We start from the raw sequence: 21,177 nt of genomic DNA, 5'->3' as shown, positions 1-21,177 counted from the left end.
GATTTTTTTTCCGAAAAACAAACAGAATTTCAAATTATAAACTCTATTTACCTCTGGAGGCATAGAACCATTGAATGAAAGTATCAAAATTAAGATAATATAACTTACCTTGTGGTTGAACAGATTGCAAGTAGTAATCAGTGTTTATTGAGGAAAATAAAAACGTTTTACATCTTGAAGGAACAATACAACAAGCTTTAAGGAAGTCATTAGGCCTATGCAATTTAACTCAGGGCAATGCAATCGAATAATGTGTCCGATTCTGAAAATGAATTTCTTGAGAAAATATTTTCCCTGTCTTCCCCCAACATCCGAGGTCAGCGAAAGATTCATGCATTCACGTTTTTCTCTTTCAAATAGTTACACGAGGGTAAACTTGAAAATAAGGTCTCCTAAGTCGTTTCGTCGCCACATGAAGCGCTAGGTGCAATCCGCCAACACCACCGTGATCCTCTGTTCCTCTACTACCACTCTCGACCGCCGAGAAGCATTGTTGACTTCCTATTGTTGGCATAGCAGCCATCTCCATGGAGATTCACCTTACGTCTCCGTCCAGGTTTGAAATCTGGTCTGTCATATGACCAGGAAAAAGCCTATCGACATTAATCGCCAATATGTTGAGGTTTACAGTGAAAAATATTTGGATTCTAAAAACGTTCGTGAGTGGTGCCACATGTTTCTTTTCGGTCGCGCAAACGTCCACTGCCAGGTGGGTACCCAAACAGCTCACTGAAGATCACCAGAGGCAGCGCGTGGAATGTGCGGAAGAAGTTGTGCGACATTTTGAAGAGGAAGGGGTTGATTTTTTTAACTATATCACCCAGGGATTTTCACATTTTGCTCGCCCTGAAGAAATACCTTGGAGGAATGAAGTTCGCGACGGACGACGAGGTATAGGAGGAGATTAACGCCCATCACAGCAACGCGGGCGGAAGCTGGTACGACGACGGGATTCAAAAGTTCATCCTGCGGACGAGGAAAGTAGCAATGTTCTGCAAAAAAAAGCTCAAAAATGTCCGGCAACAATTTAGTGTGTTTCTGATTAATTTTGGGTCGCTGAATCCAAAACTGACCTCAGTTTTTTTCTATCACCCTCCATTTTTACGAGAAACCCCTAAATTAGGGAAAACAACCCCGTATCTAAACTTATCGCTTTTCAAGGGACTTTCAATAATGCTATCTGCTTCTGATTGAAAAAACTGACTTTTTAAGGTTATCAGGATAACGAGACAGATGAACTTGACTGGGGTTGAAAAGATTTAGGTGGTGAAAATAAAAAAAAACTTTGAAAAAAATTGAAATAACCATTTTTCTTCGCTTTTTATTGCATATGATATTGTAGCTAATGGAAAAATTTTATGGGATGAATACTCTGCTCACCCCCCATTTTGTAAAGTATTAATAAAACGTAAAATATAAGAAGGGAAGGGGGGACCATTAGGGGGGTATAACGAGTGGGTATAGGAGGTGATATAAAGAGCTGCCAAAAAAAACTGGACACAAATCAGATTTTTCAAAATATTATTGGGTACAGCGTTTGGCGGCTCATGATTTGACTTCGTGTTCCTCCTTACTTTTAAAGTAAGAGCTGAGACCTTTCATTTAAATACATTGGAAAACGTTGGGAAATGCATTGTAAATACATTAGGAAAAATTGGGAAATACACTGTAAAAGTTACTAGAGTGTAAAGTTACTGGAGTGCCAATGGTTTGAGTTGAACCCACTTGCCGTTTAACGGATTGCAATGTTAGCCAAACCGACACTATGACCTTTCCAACGCTGTTTCCAACAATATAAATAAATATCATATTCAATGATCAAAAAAATTGGAGACCTTACTTTTAAGTTTACCTTCGCATGATAATTGAGGAAGGAAAGTTAAGGGGTCCTCCTCTGTGTGTGTCGGTGACATTTGCCAATTTGTTGTTGATGAATGTGCCTTTTTGAATTGAAAGGGAAAGGGCAACCTTTGTGAACCAATAAATGGAAACCTTTCATTTCGACCACTTATATTGTGCAAACGCCCCTCAGAGTGACCAATATTTCACGGAACTCATTTCAGTGCTCGAAGGGTTTATATATTTCATTTTCCCCAGCAATTTGAGTCAATCACAAGAAAAACCTAAAATCTATCACATATGAGTGGGTTGGAAGCGAAGGGATAGAAGTGATTTTTTCTCAACAGAGTTAGGTTAAGTTAATTGTTAGAATAAATACACAAAAACCTGGTTACCAAGGGAAACGAGTGAGTCTCTGTTCTGTGCTGACATCGAGTGGAAAATCAAATGCACTACTAAGTATCTAATTGATCTCGTTTGTTTTCTAAAGCTAATTTCTGTGCCTAACTCTGTACAGAAAAGAGAAATCTCTTGTACCCCTTGGCTTCCAACCCACCCATATGAAAAATAAAGGATTCGCCCTGACTCATTTACAAAATGACCTTACACACTTTAAATACTCTTACTTTGGACCAAATATGTCCAATTCTTTGGAATATCTGTTCTGTTGTATTCCTGTATGTTGCACAACCTCGTGAGAGGAGAGTTTTCTCCTAATTTATTGTTGCACCCTTTCCTCAAAAAGAGTTTGTGGTTTCTGCAGCACTCTTTGGAAACGTAGAAGTGTTATAATTTTTTATCTTAATCAATGGGGAACATGCACAATTTTTTATAACCAGATGAATCGGAAGACCACTATCTAAAATGGATTTGGTAAAAATTTCACAGGTGACCTGTGGTTTTTTACTGAGATATCACTCTTTAAAAATAATTCTTTCTCGGCAGCCTGAAAACACTGCGTCATGGGGCAATGGACGCGTGACGTCACAGAACGATATCGCTAGAGACCATTGTTTATATTTTGACAAGAAAGTAAGTGGATGAATGATGGAACGGCATTTCGAGTAAATTATTGCTTTTGCTTCTTAATTAGTGATTTTCACTAATCTTAATTGATTATTTCATTCAAGCATAACAAGCATAATGGATGCAAACGAGAAAAAAGAGAGAAAGTTTTACAAATTTTATGTCGTGCCCTGTTGCTCAAGTACCTCAAATTCCACGCCGAAGAAGGTTTTCATTTATGTCCCGAAAGATTCGAAGAAGAGATTAAAATGGTTGAGAGCCTGCAGAAGAGACGTAAATTCTATCTCAAAATTTTCAACAGCTTTCTGTTGTGAGGATCATTTCAGCGTACGTGCCAGTAAGGTTGCAAATCTTATTTTTGTGAGTTACAAAAGATTTAATTGAGCCAAAGGATGTTATTGCTACGTAATATAAATTGAAAAGTTGCAAACAATCACATCAAAGGAAAAACTTAATAATGAACGGAAAAAGTGTTATTATATTTCAAGAAAAGTATTATTATAAGATTTGTCTACCGTGTTGATGGAGACTTTCGCGGGGTGGTGCAGCATGCGCAGCAAGGTTTTCGGGTTGACCTTGCTGCGCATTTTTCTACCGGTTTAAGTACGTGTGAATGGAGCTTTGATACTTGCATTTTTCAATTCATATGTATAAATAATTGAGCACAGGTTCCAGTGGCAATGAAGCTGACAAACTATGTGAACTTGAAGCTGATTCAGAGGATGACCGGGAGAGTAGTTCAGGTATTTCCTCTCAAGTGCCATCAAGTGTTGGGGTTCAAGTACGCACTAAATTCAGGAGCAAACAAACGCAAATAAAAACATGTGTTTCTGATAGGGCGACATCACCAAAAAAATAAAATATGTAAATACCCAGACACAAGTTTGAAGAGAAGGAAAGTCAGTGAAACTTGTGAGGAGTCGAGCTCTGAGGAGGATGTGAGTGAAGAAGATGAGTACAGTTTTTCTGATAATTCATCTAATGACTCAGAAGCTTAATTTCTTAATGAAAATGACTCAGTTGAAAGAAAGCAAGAAGCAATTGCACGAATAAATTTATTTAATAGAAACCCTAAGCTATACATGGGTGAAAAAACACCTGAAAACTGTTGCTTCATTCTGGGCACTCTTCAGAGAAACACAAATTTACATAATATGTCCATGATCATGCAAAATCTAAAAAAGATTAGACTTAATGAATGCTTTACTATTCTCTCTGATGACTTTAGCATATCATTCCGCACAGCTAGTAGGGTGTTTCATGATGCAGTTCCAAAAATATCCCAATGTATGAAACAGCTCATTATATGGCCAGCCAAGAAAAAGATATTAGAGTTACTGCCCATACCATTTCGATCAAGGTATAGCCATGTACAATCAATTATTGATTGCTTAGAAGTAGAGATAGAAAAACCATCGGACCCTGTAAAACAAGCTCTAACATGGTCGGAATACAAGTCTGCAAATACTCTGAAGTACTTGGTGTCTAGCTCACCTGATGGATTAATAAATTACATATCTAAGGGCTTTGGAGGTCGGATATCTGATTCACTGCTTGTAGAGCAATGTGATTACTTTAAATACTTGCCTTCTCATTGTGCTGTGATGGCTGATCGGGGTTTCAAACACATTGATAGCTTTCTTGGTACAAAAGGCTGCTCATTAATTCCACCCCCCAGTGTTAAGTCTGAAGTTAAGAGCACCAAAAAGGAAGTAATGGAGACGAAAATATTGCCAGCTTGAGTATTCATGTTGAGCGTGTTATCAGACGCATTAGGGAATTTAAAATGTTAGTTCCTCATGCCTGTACAGATCACAATCTTATTACCTTGATGGATGATGTGATAATTATATTTTGTGGCTTAATTAAACTTCAGGCTCCATTAATAAAGTAGCATACTTGAAAAAATGCCGACAATGGATAGGGAGTGCAAAATAATTTTATTACAAAAATATAACAAGAAGCATATGGGGCCAGTTCTGGGGTAACTAAAAAAAACTAATCATGTTTACAGCTGTTGAAAAGAATAGGAAAAATATTTTTCTCCCAAAACCTTGTGGCGGCAGCCACAACATTCATTACAAAATCATGGTCATACTCAATCCATAGACAAGAAATATTCTTTGTCTTCTCAAAATCAGGAGCAGCAACACAAAGTGCAGCTCCTTTTTTCTTTTTTTCAGAGATAGTGTTATATTATGAGACACATTTAGTTTGCTAAATGCCGAATCGTATTTTTGGTGAGTGAAGATGTTGTAATAATTCAGAATTATTAGGCATTAATCATACCTGAAACATAATTGTACATTAGTCTATTATTTCAATGCTTATATTCTAACGACTATGGAGCTGATATAAGAGAACCGCATGATAAGTTTGGTATTAAAATTATGGGCAACTAATAGCTAACCGCTGATGAAGGATAGTTTATTTGATTTCAAAAATAAGTATTTATAAACAGAAAACAATGTTAAAACTTAAAATTTTTCCTATGCATTAAATAGCTTGCTTACCTGCTTGCTTTCACTCCACGCATCTCGGCGGCGACGAAAGAATCACTGTTTTTAAGGAAGGCGGCCACAATAAAGGAGTCAACCATAGGTAAATTGTCTGACTGCGCCTTCTTAAATCCCATTTCAGTCATTTTGTCAATCAGTTTTCTTTTCACCTCATTCCTCCAACAATCCCCCTCTTTTTCCATCAACAACTCCCTAACGACATTAAAGATCTGTATTCATTGAAAAACAGCAGTATTTAGACATCGAATTTTACGGAGAACTGAGGCCACTGAGACTGAATATTGTTCGGTGACGTCAAGCCAATGAGAAAGCGTTCCGGGTCACGTGACGTTCGTCGATTTTTTTTAGAATTTCATTAGCATTTTACAGCATTTGTGATTGACGTAGACAACTTTGGCTTATATATTCGGATTGGTGAGAAAATTCTCTATAAGATAGGCTATAATAACGGGAGAAATAAAGTTCATGCATGTTCCCCATTGTAAGTCAGTCACACTGTTTACAATATTCAACATGATTGATTACTGGCTCTAAAATAGGTGTAGCCATATAAATTCCGTAGCATATCGTGTTAGTTTCATAAAAAATCCTTATTTTTTAAAAGGTATTTCACAACTTTTTAATAAACTGGCTTTGTTGTTTGTCGTATTGTCGAGCTCAAATCTTGCAACTCAATTTTAACCCACTTTCCGATCGGCTATCAAGCTGAAATATTTTCGGTATAAATCAAAACTAGAGGACAAGCGATATTCCAACATATCAATTAAAATATAATTAACTACAGTTCATTTTATTCCGCAGTTTCATAATGTTATGATGCTAAGTATACATTTAGTGTTATAGTGGAAAATGCTCCCAACTTTTTTAGTTGTATATAAAGTAATTTATTGAGAGAATCTATCAGGCTCATAAAAAATTATTTTATTCCTCATAGTTCGCGAGAAAAACGTTATTCTTTATCTCATCAACAGTAAGTCAGTCAGACTGTTTACATACAGATACATTCAGTCACGACACTTTCTCTCATCCAGGCTATGCATATCATTCATGTGTAGTGTTGTAACCTGTGTGTTGGTACATATGTATCCATTAGGTATCGGATAAGTCCCATACACACTCTCTCTCTCTCTCTCTTAGAAATCGATTCTGCACTTTCCCAATCACTTCAACATATATTTTGCAGGAAGAGGACCAAATTGCAGTGGAATATTTTAACATACTCCTTACAAGAGCTAAGCATGGTACAATCAGGGGTTTTATCGAGTTGAAGCACTAACTTGGTCCATCTCAGCGCATGGGATCCGGTGCATTCATTTTTCAGCGCAATCGTCGGTGGTTCCTTGTTGAAGGTTTCACTGTAGATATATTTCAAGTTTCCTCTGGGAGTAAATTTCAGTTGACTCTCTGTGGCACAATGAATCATAAATCGAAAAGAGGTATAAAGTTTCTTTTGATGGAAGAATTTTTTAATAAATCATCATCCCTCGGAGACGGAATTGTTCTCGGAATATATTCCTTCCGGCTCTTTTCTTTCTTTCAATCGGGCGAAGTTTAAAGAGCCCCTTGGGAGATACCGTGTTCTGAAAAAAAAATATATATATGATTGAGCCGAATGGGGAGTTTGGGAATAGACTTTAAAAATCATTCATGATTGCTCCGTGGGAGCGACTCAATTCTCCTTGCCTTCACATCTCAACCTCTACCTCAATCTCTCCTCATTTTCTAATCGTCAGGCCACAATATCGATACGTAGTGAGCCTGCGGAAGTTCGCGTCGAAAAATTTAACCTGAAAAATGGAAAATTATCGCTCACTTCGCGGAAACCATCGATGTTTGATTTTAAATAAAAAAATGTATTTCCTGATTCAAAGAATTTTCATGGTATTCATGCCAATGCAATCAAACAATTTGTCTGGTTCTGTAAATGTCACTCTTTCGATACGCAACGGACGTATTGGGATCCTTTTTTTAAAATATAGATTGCCTTTATGTATGTTTAATTTATTTTTTTTTCTCATTTATTTTTTACTGCCTTTATTATCATTTACAAAACTTGGTCCTTTTAAGCCATATGGCTTGTCAGGAGGTTCCATTTTTCCTACATAGTGTCAACATTGAAAGCATAGCATTTATATTACATTACGAGTAACAACTTCATAAAACAAAAAAAATAACATTGCAAAAAAAAGTTTTAGGAGCTTTGAAACAAAAATATGAGAATTTAATATGATTTGTACATTTCAGATTCATTAAGGAAATTAAAAGTTTCCACTTTCACTTATTAACCATTCTTTCACTTTTCTTTTAATATCGGCCAAAGATTTAAGATTACATAGAGCCTTTGGCATAGAATTGAAGATATGATGTATAGCATACTGCAGCAATCTTTTACCATGCATGTTATTGTAAATATAAGTTTTCAACAAAGGACTGTCACGTATATCAATAGAATGTGTATTATTACATTTTATTTTTTGCTCTTTTTTTAAAATAGTTCTTTATAATAATGAGCCAATTCAGCATTTTTTTCACAGTTAATATATTATATTAGTACAGAAATATTATTACTTTAGTACAGAAAGATTTAATCCGCGAATTCAATAAACAGGTTTAATCAGCAGACATAATGCACTCAGCGTTAAAAATAAATATCTAACTATTCCACTAGAGAAGGCAACCTTTTCGTGATGATGGAATCAGTAAATAAATGAGATCAGTAAAAAATTGCAAAAAAAGGAAATGGGCGAGATAACTATAAGTTTTCCTACGTGGAAATTACAAGGTTACACTCTTCCTGGTGAAGACATATTTAGACAGTAAAGGCAGACTCATGAGTCGCCTATGTTTCAGAAGAAATCAAAATGTAAAGTAACATATGGTCTGCTTTTTATAAATTTCATGTTGCTCTCAATGTCTCACTCAGTCAATCACCAGAAATAGTTGCCAGTACAGTGGGAGATAGTTGCCCAAGATACGTTTGGATATTTTATCTCATGGAATTTAAGACACCAGCATTGAATTTGTTAATAAAATACAAATGAATTAATTTTTTAAGTTAATAAAATGAAGAATTAAAAGAATTAAGTTAATAAAATAAAAAGGAAAGTCTGCACGATTCGTCAGAAACTACTTCGAGCGAAGATAAAGCTTTAGACGAACTACGCCTTGAGTCGCTGGAGACAGAGGCTACGCGCTAGGCTTAGCTTGCTCGATCAGCTGAGAACAGATATCTTTCAGAGCATCAAAGAAAACATTGTTTAAGAACATAACCATATTTCTAGCCGAGACAAAACGATGAAGTACGAGAGATATTATGCCGAAGGATGGGTATTGGAATTCGTTGGGAATAGGTGTGGAATAGTACAAAGTCAAAATTTTCAAAGCCAATGGACTTGCACAAAGCGACGACCCAAGATCTCTTAATAGTTGGAAAGTGAAGTTAATGAATAAATAAATTGTGATTCATGTCAGTAACGGTCGAGTGTGTTTGCCTGTTTGCGAAAGGTTTCCAGTTGAGTGGCTGTGTTCTCGTCCCTTGCTGTAAATCGCCCCTTTCCCGCAAACCAACGCATCGAATCGATCCTTACCTTTGACGCGGTTTAAACGCTGGAGTGTGTCTGTTTTTGCCACATCTGAATCCGTGGAGCTCCCTTTCCCTAAAGCCTGTAGTTAGCAGTTGATATGTGGGGAGATGAGAGCAGCCATATGCATTCCTTAACGTGTTTGAAAACAAAATTGTCACTTTACTCCAGCACCATCAAACCCTTTCTCTCGTATTCATCACCATTCAGCAAATCACCTAGAGAAACCATAAACAATAGAAAACGTTCTAGTTCGCAGGATTGTCAATACAACGTGGTTCATCAGTAGTAAAAACCTTCTAAAAGATCTGAAAATAACTCCTCAAACTCCACAGTTTGACAAGCTCCCTCCATATGTTTGCAAAATCACTGCCTCTCACTGCTAACAAACTTTTCCCTCACCTCTGTGATTAAAACCTGCCAGCAAAACCTTAACACAAAGTCCTCAAAACCGCCTTCATTCCATCCTATATCCCTTCTCTCTAATCTAAATATCAAATATGCCATTGCTATATCTCAGCTTATATGTACAATTAAAAATGAAATGAGTAGTAGACAGCAAATGGATGGGAACCACCTACAATAAAAAAATACAACGTGGCCTAGTTACATTATAATATAAATTTATCTACCATCATATTAATTTTTTACTGATGTCTGTATTCCTTCATTACCGTCTTTATAACCTTGTAAAGAGATCCCTGGCCCAGAGGAAAAGGGGGCCGGATTGTGACCTCATCTAGACCAGGAAAAAGAAATAAATCAAGTCAAAATCAAATCGAACCCCGTATGTGTGCGTCTTTATGAAGCGTATCCTTGCTTCGTACATGCTTTCGCACGGATGCCCTCTGATTTGGACCGAGGTCCGTGCGTTCCCTCGTTTAAGAGGCCGAGGAAGAGAGAGAGAGAGAAAGATAAAGATGAAGAGAGGTAAGATGAGGCGAATGAGGAGGTGAGAGATGGGAGGAGGGGGAGTGAGGGGTGGGGTGGGTCATTTTTAGAACCGTCTCCTTCATTCCCTCTGATCTTCCTCCACCTTTTGCCGCACTCGGCGTGAGGAAGACATTGGAATAGGACGACTCACTCGGAGCCGAATTCGCACTAAAAATTCTTGAATTCAGAATGATAATAGCGTCTTGTAGTATATGTCTGCGAAAGAAATGCAAAAATGCCTCCCGGCGTTTCAATATATTTCTTAAATCCTCTTCAGGGCTATGAACTATGGTTATAATTAATCAATACATGAAGGCATGAAAGATTTTTGCAATGTTTTTTAATCATAAAATAAAAAATGTAAAATAGGTTCAATTGTAAATTAATGAAAAAGAAGAGACAAGAATTTGGACATACCGTATTTGCACTTTGTTTACTGAATGTAACTATAAAATAGCATAGTTGCCGTCAATTTGGATATAATAAATAAAAATAAATTATAATATATTTATGTATATAATATTAAAATAAATTTTACTGATTGTGAGATTGTCATTGTGAGATGAACTTTTACTGTCTCTTCTTTTCCATTTATGTACAATGAATTATTTTTATATTTTTCATTTTATTAACGTAAAAAACAATGTAAAAATCGTGCATGCCTTCATGTGTTAATTTATTGTAACCATTATTCATAGCCCTAAAGAAAATATGGTAAATGTATCAAAAAGTCGGCATACATTTTTACATTTCATTCGTAGATCTATATTTCAAGACGCTATTATTTATTACGTAATTGACGTCACGAAAAAGAAATCGATATATGAATTCAGAATATTAAGTGTTAAATATTTTTCGTTTGCAATTATTGTTTTACTCTCATAAAAGAATTTTGACCTAATATGCAGTTTATTAGTTAAACTCAGTGGATGTATTTTTAATTAATTTTATAAAGAATAATTGCTCTGCATTCATGAAACACTAATTATCCTAATTAGTAGTTTTTTTGTCAGTTCAAGGGATGTATCGCTAAATAGTTTTTTTTGGAATAATGTTTCTACATCAAAATCACAATTTTTGTCCAAATTCGCACTTAATTTTGTTAAATTCAGTAGATGTGTTATTAAATAGTATTTATTGGGAATAATTGTAGATGGAAATGAAATATGTAAAAGATATAGTATGTCCACTTTAATATTTACACGTAAACTATTTTCGGCGCCGTCATCTTCAAGTAATTGAAGCCGCTTCCACTTAAAATGAAGCTGCATGGCAAATTGAATAATGTACTTAGTTTTAACAAGCGTAGAGCCAGGATTAATATGATATTTTCTAGTCGTATAAGTATGATCAGTCCTTATATTTTTACGATCTGCGTGTAAGAAGTTACATAAACTGTCGGAGATTTCTTGTTCCTCTCCTACGTTACTTTTTTTAGCAAATATCAGCTTCGATTTTCCTCTGGAAACACTAAAGACTTGGGCCATCTCTTTCTTAAGCCACGTAAGCCACTCGGCTACCGCTCAGTCGTGAGTCATGTGCTGTCGATCTATTAATTTACGGGCGTCGCGTCCATGCCAGCTCGCTAATTGAGCTGCCTGACCTTTCGTCGGAAGTGCGAAGGACGCGACGCTAAGCTCCATAATTGTAAGGCTTATTTCTGTGGAATAGGAACCCCTCTCCCATGATGGATAGCATAGGATTTGTCTAGGGAAATCTATCGTTTTCATTTAACCTTTTAAATAGATGAGCTACTAACATCAACTTGGAGGAAAAAATATAGCTGCATAGAATTAACAAAACATTCATCCTTCATATCGTCTTGGTATATTTTAAGGTTATTTTAAGGGATATTTTTCTGTTTGGAAAATTTTAAGATTTAATCTCTCTATAAACATATTGAGTAAAATTAGAATTTTTCCAAATCCTTTGAATTTAATTTTAACTTTTCATAGGGAATTATTAATCACTTAAGCAGATAGTAATATGGATTTAGTACTATTGCGTAAAGTCAATTCTTAATATATCATCATCATTATCATTAGTCAACAATCCTAAGATTGGTTTGACACAGCTCACCGCTCAATTCTCCTATCAGCTAATCTTTTCTCACCTACGTATTTCTTCTCTTTCACATCCTTCTTCACCTGTTCCATATATTTTTTTCGAGGTCTTCCTTTTCCGTTCTTGCCTTCCACTTTTCCTTCGACGATTGTCTTCATCAGGCCATCATGTCTCAAGATATGTCCTATAAGGTTGTTCCGTCTTCTTGTCAAGGAATTCACGAGGGTTATCCTCTCTCCTACTTAGGACTTCTTCATTACTTACTCGGTCGATCCATTTGATCTTCATCATTCTTCTGTAGCACCACATTTCGAAGGCCTCTATCCTTGCTTTCTCCGCTGCTGTCATTGCCCATGCCTCACTTCCGTCTAGGATTATACTCCAAATGTAGGATCTTATAAATTATTTCTTTAATTCCATATTTAAGTTTCCCAATCATCGCCTGAAAAACTGAGTATTTGAAATTATTGCCATTATGCTTCAGTGGCGAGATAGCAAAATTATTTCTAGACGCTGGGTTAAGGTTTACTTGAAGCCGTCTTTGATGGTCCGCCATGGCATAGCATAAAGTTTCGTTAAACCAGGTTCGGCCTAACGTGGTCTTTATTCATTATTCTGAAGAGTTTTAAGCATTCACTCTTTTAAAATAACCGTGACGTTTGAAGCAGGTGGATTCACACTTAAGAAACACGTAAGTGTTGCCCCCAAATAGGGACCGGCTATGCCCAAATAGCACTTGTTCTTGCGATGAACGTGAGGATATGGCGCTTTTTCTTCAGTTACCCCATGGCACATACCACTGCCATCCTCACAATATTCATGTCTTAGTTTTTATACCTTCTTTATTTTTCACTTTGAAAATTTCTGCTCGGGGAGAATGTCTCCTATTAAACGAGTGCGAAGTTTTCCGCGTATCTGATAATTTTAGAAGAAACGCTCCAACCACCTTAACTCTAAGAGTTTACAAAGTATTCTATTACACAACAGAAGCTTAACAGATAACATTTCCCACGTTCCATTCTCCAGGTAATGATATTTTTAGGATTGGCTATACGTAATAGTATGAAATCCATACAGGTAGCCATCTGCTAAAGTTAATGATAAATCCCTGCAAACAGTTTTAAATTACTTCATTTCCGAGAATTCGTCATTATTCCAATTTTCTTAGTATTTTTTTGGAAAAGATAAAACCATAAAATAATCCCCAAACGATATTAAGGATTGTATTTTCGTAAATAACATTTAGCTTTCCTATTTTCTCAAAGTCCTTGCTCCTTGCTCATCTGTTTTAGAGGTGGCTTCAAGGAAAAATTAAACCGGCGACGACGGAGACCGAAGCAAAATAACAAAAATGTATAATACTCCATTTAACAGGTGATGATATTTTTCGAATTGGCTGTGCGTAATAGCATTAAAATCCATATTACCATCCTGAGAAGGCTCTACTGTTTATGACGTCAAGTCAATCATCCTGATGTGGCACCGCAAGCAATTTTATTACGCAGGAAGAGAGCGAGAGAGCTCTCTCTGGGGCATACGGTATGCGCTCTCCGACCTTTCTCTGCGACCACGCCGCCATGCCGTGAGCGACGGAACCTACGTCTCCTCTCCTCCGGCCGTTATTATCGTTCACCGCGCCGAACCTCTTCCATGCCCCATTAAACCGTCGAATGGGCTCAATGCCGCTAGCCTCGGGAGAGAGGGGTTCCTCGCTGAGCGGACTAAAAAGAGTTTCCTAGCAGGTTTTCAAGGAGGGAAAACAGACAAGCCCCTCTCCTCTAATTCAATCTCGCTAACGGAGTTGTGATGGAGGAAAATAAAGTGTTAAAATAAGCAGAACGGATACCTGTCATGGCGGACAGGGCACTTGGCGTGAGAATTCTCTTCTCTCTCGAGAGAGAGAGAGCCTCCGTCCGTCTATTTAACCGGGTGATATTAATTGAAAGAGGGGAAAAATAGATTGAGATTTTGGTGCGTTGAATTCCAGTGTTTTTATTACACGCTTCTTCTTAACTTGCTTCGTCAGATTGTTAGTTTCATCGATGGGATCTTGTAAATTTTTTTGCACACTTCCCATTGCCAGATTGACTTTAAATTCTGTGCACTTGGTTGCTTTTCATGACTATAAATTCCAAGAATCAGGTATTTGAAAATTTGTTGTATTGTGCTCCAATTTATTATATAAATTTCTCTATGGTAGTAGTTTTAAGTATTATATTTCTATTAAAGCTATTTAATTTCTGGTTTGTTCGATTATAGGAATCACCACTTAAAAGTAGAAGATAATAATTAAATAAAATAGATCTAAAAAACACGCTTTTTCCGAAAACAGTATAAAATACTATTAACTACTATTACTATACTAAAAAGTAAAAATATAAACTTTTCATCACTTGGAGGAGAACGTAGCGTGGGTGCTGACAAGTTCTTTTTTCAGCAATGAGTGTAGATAATTAATATTGCGTTCCAATTACCCTTACACACCTACTTTATAAATTCCAAGAATCAGGTATTTGAAAATTTGTTGTATTGTGCTCTAATTGATTAAATAAATTTCTCTATGGAAGTAGTTTTAAGTTAATGAATATAAATGTTTCCATAGACATTTCCATTAAAGCTATTTAAGTTCTCCCCCCCCCCAGACTCTTCTATGAAAAGCTACTTTTGCTCTTTAATTCATTTTATACTATTTTTACATCTTTTTTATTTTATTTTTTTTCTGCCATTTATATTTCGATGAATAAGGATGGCCTCCAGCTGAATTCTGAATGAGAGTAGTAAGTTGACTCGTATGGTAGCAAGGAAACGAGTCTTGGTGGGGGATAGTGCGGAACGAGCTCTTTCATTATTCTTAGTTTATGTTTATCTCAGAATGAAAGTATTCTGGTATGTTCGAACATGACGGGAGGGAATCAAGACGAATTTGATTTTTTATTACGGTGATTTAAGGAATTTTTCCGAAATTCTTGCGCTTTGATAGAGTCGCATCGAGAGAAGTCACGAAGGGGATCGGGTTGGTGTGGTGGCTAGAGTGTTGGCTTCCCACCCGGTGGGCTCGGGTTCAAATCCCGGCGTTGACAGAGATTTTCAGAGTCTGCCCTGCTTGAATATTGTGTGGAAGACATTTCAAGCGCAACACTCCGTCCGTCGGATGGGACGTTAAACCGTGGTCCTCTTGGCGCCTTTCGTTTAGAGCAGGCTAATGCCGACGCCGGGTTTCTCTCCACCCCTCCTTACCTACCCCATCCCTCATGGCACAAATGACCTCAGCTGTCGGTCGCCTCCTCCAAATACCATACCGAGAAGTCACGGTAACTGTGACGCCACAAACACGACGGATTTTATCATTAAATTACACCGCAATGAGATGGTACGAAATATTTCAGCTTGAAAACGTTATATTTATATGTACCATAATATGATGTTTCGTAATTATTTCATTGATAATTTCTTTCATCTAATTGTAAGTAACAAGCATTTTCAGGGGCGGATCTAGGATTTCTCTCTTGGGAGGGGGGCACAAGCAGGGCCGTATCCAGGATTTTGTTCTGGGGGGGGGGGGGCACAAGGATACCTCGTAATACAAAACGAATGCAATGTTGATGGGACCGCATTATATATCTTGCATGTTTTTAAGGGTCTGGGGGGGCACGTGTCCCCATGCTCCCCCCCCCTAACCCCCAGATCCGCCTATGAGCATTTTTAATAAAAAATTATCCCTCTATCACCTGTATTTTCCGTGCCACCTGGGCTAAAATAATATCGCATGATTTCATTATTTCCGCCGTTCAATCCACTTTCTTAAAGAAAGCATAGATCGAAAAACCATTAATGCTTTGAGGGAGGTTTATTACCCCCGACTGCGCCGCTGCTTATAAAATCATATTTTTCGAATTGCGATGCAAATTCATCGTTCACATTTTCAAAAATAAAGTTAAAATTCTAAAGCCATTTATATTTTTTGATGAGTTTCCACTCGCCACTGGCTATAAAATCCGATTTCAGCGACCGGACACATCTTTCTGAGCAGCGGCGGAACAAATTATGAAAAATGTCAGTCCACAATGGAAAAGGGAATGAAATTACAACTCGTTTTGGCCGCACTGAGTTTGCAAAATTATTGTATTTTTTTCCATCCTTTCCAACTGTTTCCACCCGTATGGAATAAATTTTATGTACAGTAGAAATTGACAGTTTCGGGATGCTATTGAACGTTACGTCTTACTGGAATGGCAGTGTTGGTATCAAGGACAAATTCAATTATTTCGCGCGAATATACGGTAAATTACGGGGATAAATTTAAATTTATGGAGAAAAATAATTTTTTGAGGTATTAAAATCATCAATCATTCTTTAATTTGCTATTTCAAACAAAGCATCATAATTTTGAGATTGGTTAACGGCTGCCATCCATTTATTCTGTACCCAAGCTAGCTTCTTCATAATGAAATGTAAAAAACGTTATAATTCTACAAATATTTTATACACACTGTGCGGCCAATAGCAAGCAACGGGGGACGTGTTTCCGGGTTGCAACCCCCTTTGACCGTTTAAAAAAGCCGCTAAAAACGAGTAAGATGACCTCAATATACCCCCGGAAGGACACCGAAATCTCCGGTAAACTCCCTCATTTCAAAATCCTGGCTACGCCACTGTGCACGACTTAGGTGATGCCACGTCATCATCCACATGGAGACGAACCTCTTCGAAACCTAGGTTGCAAAGTATTAAATATATGTGGAATTATAATTTTTTTACATTTCGTTATGTTAGGTTGATTCCATGAAGTTACGTCAATGACAACGAATCATAGCTCCTTCGGTTCCCTTTTGTCTACATCTGTCCCAATTGCATAATCTCTGATTATTCCTCTGGGTACTTTTCCTTCAATTTTTCTATCCATTCCTCACCTAATTAATATGTCCTATGTCATTTGCTAATTTCCTGATCTTTCTTTGGCGTAAGATGCTCCACTATTACCTTTATTCTCTTGTTTTTGTTGAAATTGCGTTATTTAATTTGAATTTTCATAAATATGATGCATGCCTCCATTTTTTAAGACTAATTTTTTCTGCCCACAAATTTTATATGTGCTATATAGGGTGCGTCAAGCGCTGTACATATGGCGATCCTTCCTATAGAAGAGTGGTGAATAAACAATATTTTTTTGATCTGCGCCTCTCCGTCATTCCGATAACTAACCGTGGCATTAATTTCTCTACTAGTTTCAGATTCAAGTAGATCCATTTATCCCAAAAAAGCACTTAAATCTAAGTATGTGTCGTATTGAGGAAAGTGATGATATGTGTGTTGTATTTTTAAATTCTTTTTCTGCTTCTATTTCAGTGTCGCATCATGGGCTCACGAGTTGGGAGAGAAGCTGTACAGGCTCAGCCAAACGGTGACAAGAGCTGAACAGATAGAAGCGGTGAGTAAATCTTATATTATGAGTCTCAAATGTGTTATGTGAAGATAATGGCTAAACTCATGGGCGATCATGGGGTCGCAAGGAAGTGCTTCAACGTTATCCCAAGTACAAACATCATCGCATCATCAATTTATCAGCAGAATATGCGCCGCTAAGCGGTGGAGGCGGTATTTTCTTCAAAAACTTTTTATGGAATAAATTTATCATCCTCATCAGCCTAAAATCATAGGACCAGTTAAACTTACCTCTTCATTCCTCTCTCCTATCCGCTAGCTTTTCCATAGCGACCGGTATTTCTTTTATTTATTTCCGGTATTTATTTATTTTCCGGTATTTCTCCTCTTTCACGTTCTGTATAACCTGTCTTATGTGACTCATTCGGGGCCGTCCCTTGCACTTTTTTCCTTCCACCTGCCCTTCCACGGTTATTTTCATCAGGCCATCATGCCTCATAATCTGGCCAACTAAGTTGTCCCATCTTCTGCTTAAGATTTTTTGGAGACTTCTGTTTTCTTTCACACTTCTCTGCACCATTCTTCGGTATTATCACATTCCGAATGCTTCCACTTTTGACTTCTTTGCTGCTGCCAACGTCCAAGCCTCGCTCCCATGCAGAAACTTGCTCCATATATAGCATCTGATGGATTTTTTACTTACTTCTTTAATCGTTTTCTTTGCTGTGAATAGTTTATTCATTTTTTAGAATTTTCTGGTCGCTTATTTTTCTCTACCGACCATTTCTTTCTTGCTTTACCCATTGCTGGTTATTTGGCTTAGTAGGAAGCAAAACACTTTCACCTCATCAATCTTTGGTTTTTCTAGTTTAATGTTAGTCCTCATCTCCTCTTTTTCTGTATACCGATATCTTAGTTTTCTTTTTGTTGGTTTTCTCCTGATATCTGGCCATTCGGTTTCAAATTATTTACCAAAGCAAACCTCTTGAAAGGGATGTTTGCGGGGAAAGAAATCTTAGTTGAAAATCTCTTCTTTTCTCGTTTTTTTCCGCATCAGTTGGCTTGTGGACAACAGTTTCGCTGGCTATACTGCCAGCGTCTTCAGGCCGAAGGTCACCTGAATGTTGCCCACAATGCCGTTGCCCCCCAAGCCAACCGACGCGGAAGGAAACCCGAGAAAATACAGGGGATATAACATCATCACCTCGTTACCTTCTTTCTTACAATAATCGAAAATCATTTTCAAGGATTTCGTTTGAGGATAGTGGTTAGGAGTAATGGTTTATGTTTAAAGCTTGGTAGAACGGAAACCAAGTTCTGTGATAAAATATTTTATGCTTTCCCGGTGAATTATGTGAGTAAACTTTTCTCGGGATTCCCACCGGGTTAGAAACTCCATTTCTTCCGACGACTCAAGCTCCGACTCGGGGCTCATGCTCAGGGCAGCTGAATGTCGTTTCGTGGATTTAGGTCTTCCTATCGTGGAGATATTTTTTTTTGTTGGTACATCAGATTGATAAATTGACTCAAGCATCTCAGTATGCGTTTGACGGCTGATGATCATATCTTCGGAAAAGTGGGTAGGTATGGTTTATTCGTTAAAAAACTTAAAACTATACCTGCTTCTACAAAAAAACATACCTTCTTTTGTGATTTCTATGGCTTTTTTCGGATAAAGTTGGGAGGATGCGGTGATTAATGGTTGGGTTATGAGGGAATGCTGACTGGATGCTCCGGTGAGCGAAGTAGGTACACGAAAGAGGCGTGTTCCGCTGGCTGAGATGCGCCTAGAGAATTGATGGCGGTCGATTAGCGAAAGGGATTTATGCTCTTAGAGTAAATGGCGTGGCGAGGAAGAGGAGCGGTGAACCGAAGAGAATTATGGGAGGACTCTGCGGGCATGCCTCACCCTCAATTGAACCCCGTTCAAACCCAGTTAACGTGGAGCAAGTTGGATTACTTTGACGTAAGCTTTCTTTACTCTGCGCGATGTTGTGGCTGCGAGATCACGATAAGAGTCTACTCGTTCGCTTCTAAAGATGTCCCCAAGTATTTTTAATCTCTACAAAGCGTTCTGCCTCGTTCAGATTACGATAGTTCCAGTAATCGTTACGATGGTTAAAACCTGTGCTGCCCTCTACTGCTGATGTCTAAAGTGGACGAGAAATTGACCGTTACAAAAGCTGTTGGGGAATGCAGGGTCAAGATATTACTGTGTTCAACGTGTATTCAACTATATTCAATAATTTTTCTTCCGACCATGTTCTTCCTTGTTTGGACAAATTTATGAAAAACTAGAGCGAAGGGAGCTTCACGAACTTTTTGTTTTTCTCTTATCACTTCCTCTTCCGGTCTCCCAGGGCCTAAAGGCCGTTTTACACGGTACACGGAATTGCGCAGGTTAGAGCTGCATTAATTTCTAAAATAGCGTGGAATTGCGCGAATGCATGAACGAAATTAGAACAGGGCCTATTTTGCCGTCTCGCATCCACGCATTCTCGCATATGTTCTAGTAATTCACCGATTTACACGACGAAATTTTGATTGCGCCTTCACACGTACGTCAGACTGCGCAATTCCGTGTACCGTGTAATACGGCCTTAACAATCGTACTTGGGGGCAACCATTTCGCTGGCTATCCTGCCAGCGGCTTCAGGTAGAAGGTCACCTGAAGGCTTTTCGTTTTCCGGGAAGGAAAGCCGTTTCCCCGAATCTAACAGACGCGAAAGAAAACTCGAGAAAATGGAGAGATCCAATCATCACCGTTGAAGCCTTGATTAAAACATTAATTGAAAATCAATTTCAATGATTTCGCTTGCGGGTAGTGCTTAGGAGTTATGGTTTATGGGTAAAGTATGGAAGTTCGGAAGCCGAGTTCTGTGATAAAATATTTCATGCTTTTCCGGTGAATTATGTGGGTAAACTTTTCACGGGATTCCCACCGGGTTAAAAACTTAATTTCTGCCTACGTTTCGAGCTCGGACTCGGGGCTCATCTGCAGGGTTGATGGATTTCGTTTAATTTTGAAAACCGAGAATTTTTATTTTGTATCGATTTATGAAATTATTTTGAAATTTTGTGGTTTATGTGTCGCTTGGTAAACGTTAAATTTTAATCCTAAGATTGTTTAGACGCAGATTTTCATTTCTTCTCTTTTACATTCATTATTAGCTGTAAAAAATAGAAGGCGTACTAGAAGAGAAGAAAAGGTAATGGAGAGCTGCGTAAAACCAATCTTAGGATTCTTGAATCATGAGGATGATGTGGTAGATGTGGAAACGGGAATTCCAATCGCCTTGTGGCGATTTTGAAATACTAAAGCACATCTCTTGGAACAAACCAGTACACTTTTCTCCTGGCCTAAAATGCAACGTCGCGCAGAGTAAAGCCAGATGAACCTACCAGATATAAGATATAACTGTATACTTCAATACTTAAGTATCGAGAATAAGGAAATCGCGAACGCTAATGTTTGGCTACTGCGCATGCCATGGCCTGATAGGTCTAATGGACTGACTTCTAACGGTTTTAATGCGATTTATATCGAGAATAAGGAAATCGCGAACGCTAATGTTTGGCTACTGCGCATGCCATGGCCTGATAGGTCTAATGGACTGACTTCTAACGGTTTTAATGCGATTTATTTCGATTAGAAATTTTATTTTCATTAAATTCGATACCTATCTTCGACGTGGATACAAGGAGAAATTAATCGGACAAGCTTCATAGGCGGAAGCGGAGACAGCGAAGAATCGCGTGTAAAAATGATTGCCAGAGGCGGTTGATGTAGAGAGTAATCGTGAGTACATGGAATAGTTTTTGAAAGTGGATAG

The 21,177-nt window shown here is 37.7% G+C and overlaps 1 protein-coding gene across 3 annotated transcripts in view; it reads left to right on the top strand.

The window, feature by feature from the left end:
- LOC124157416 (voltage-dependent calcium channel subunit alpha-2/delta-3-like) overlaps window positions 1-21,177 on the top strand; it is a 244,510-nt gene that overhangs the window by 105,699 nt on the left and 117,634 nt on the right. For all 3 annotated transcript variants that reach the window (XM_046532111.1, XM_046532113.1, XM_046532112.1), the window contains one exon: window positions 17,309-17,390. In XM_046532111.1, the coding sequence (XP_046388067.1) occupies window positions 17,309-17,390 (82 nt within the window). The remainder of the gene's footprint in view (window positions 1-17,308; window positions 17,391-21,177) is intronic.

This window comes from Ischnura elegans, chromosome 4, assembly GCF_921293095.1.
Source record: "Ischnura elegans chromosome 4, ioIscEleg1.1, whole genome shotgun sequence".
NCBI lineage: Eukaryota > Metazoa > Arthropoda > Insecta > Odonata > Coenagrionidae > Ischnura > Ischnura elegans.
Note: the sequence above shows the minus strand (reverse complement) of the source record. Positions and strands in the feature narration are given on the sequence as shown.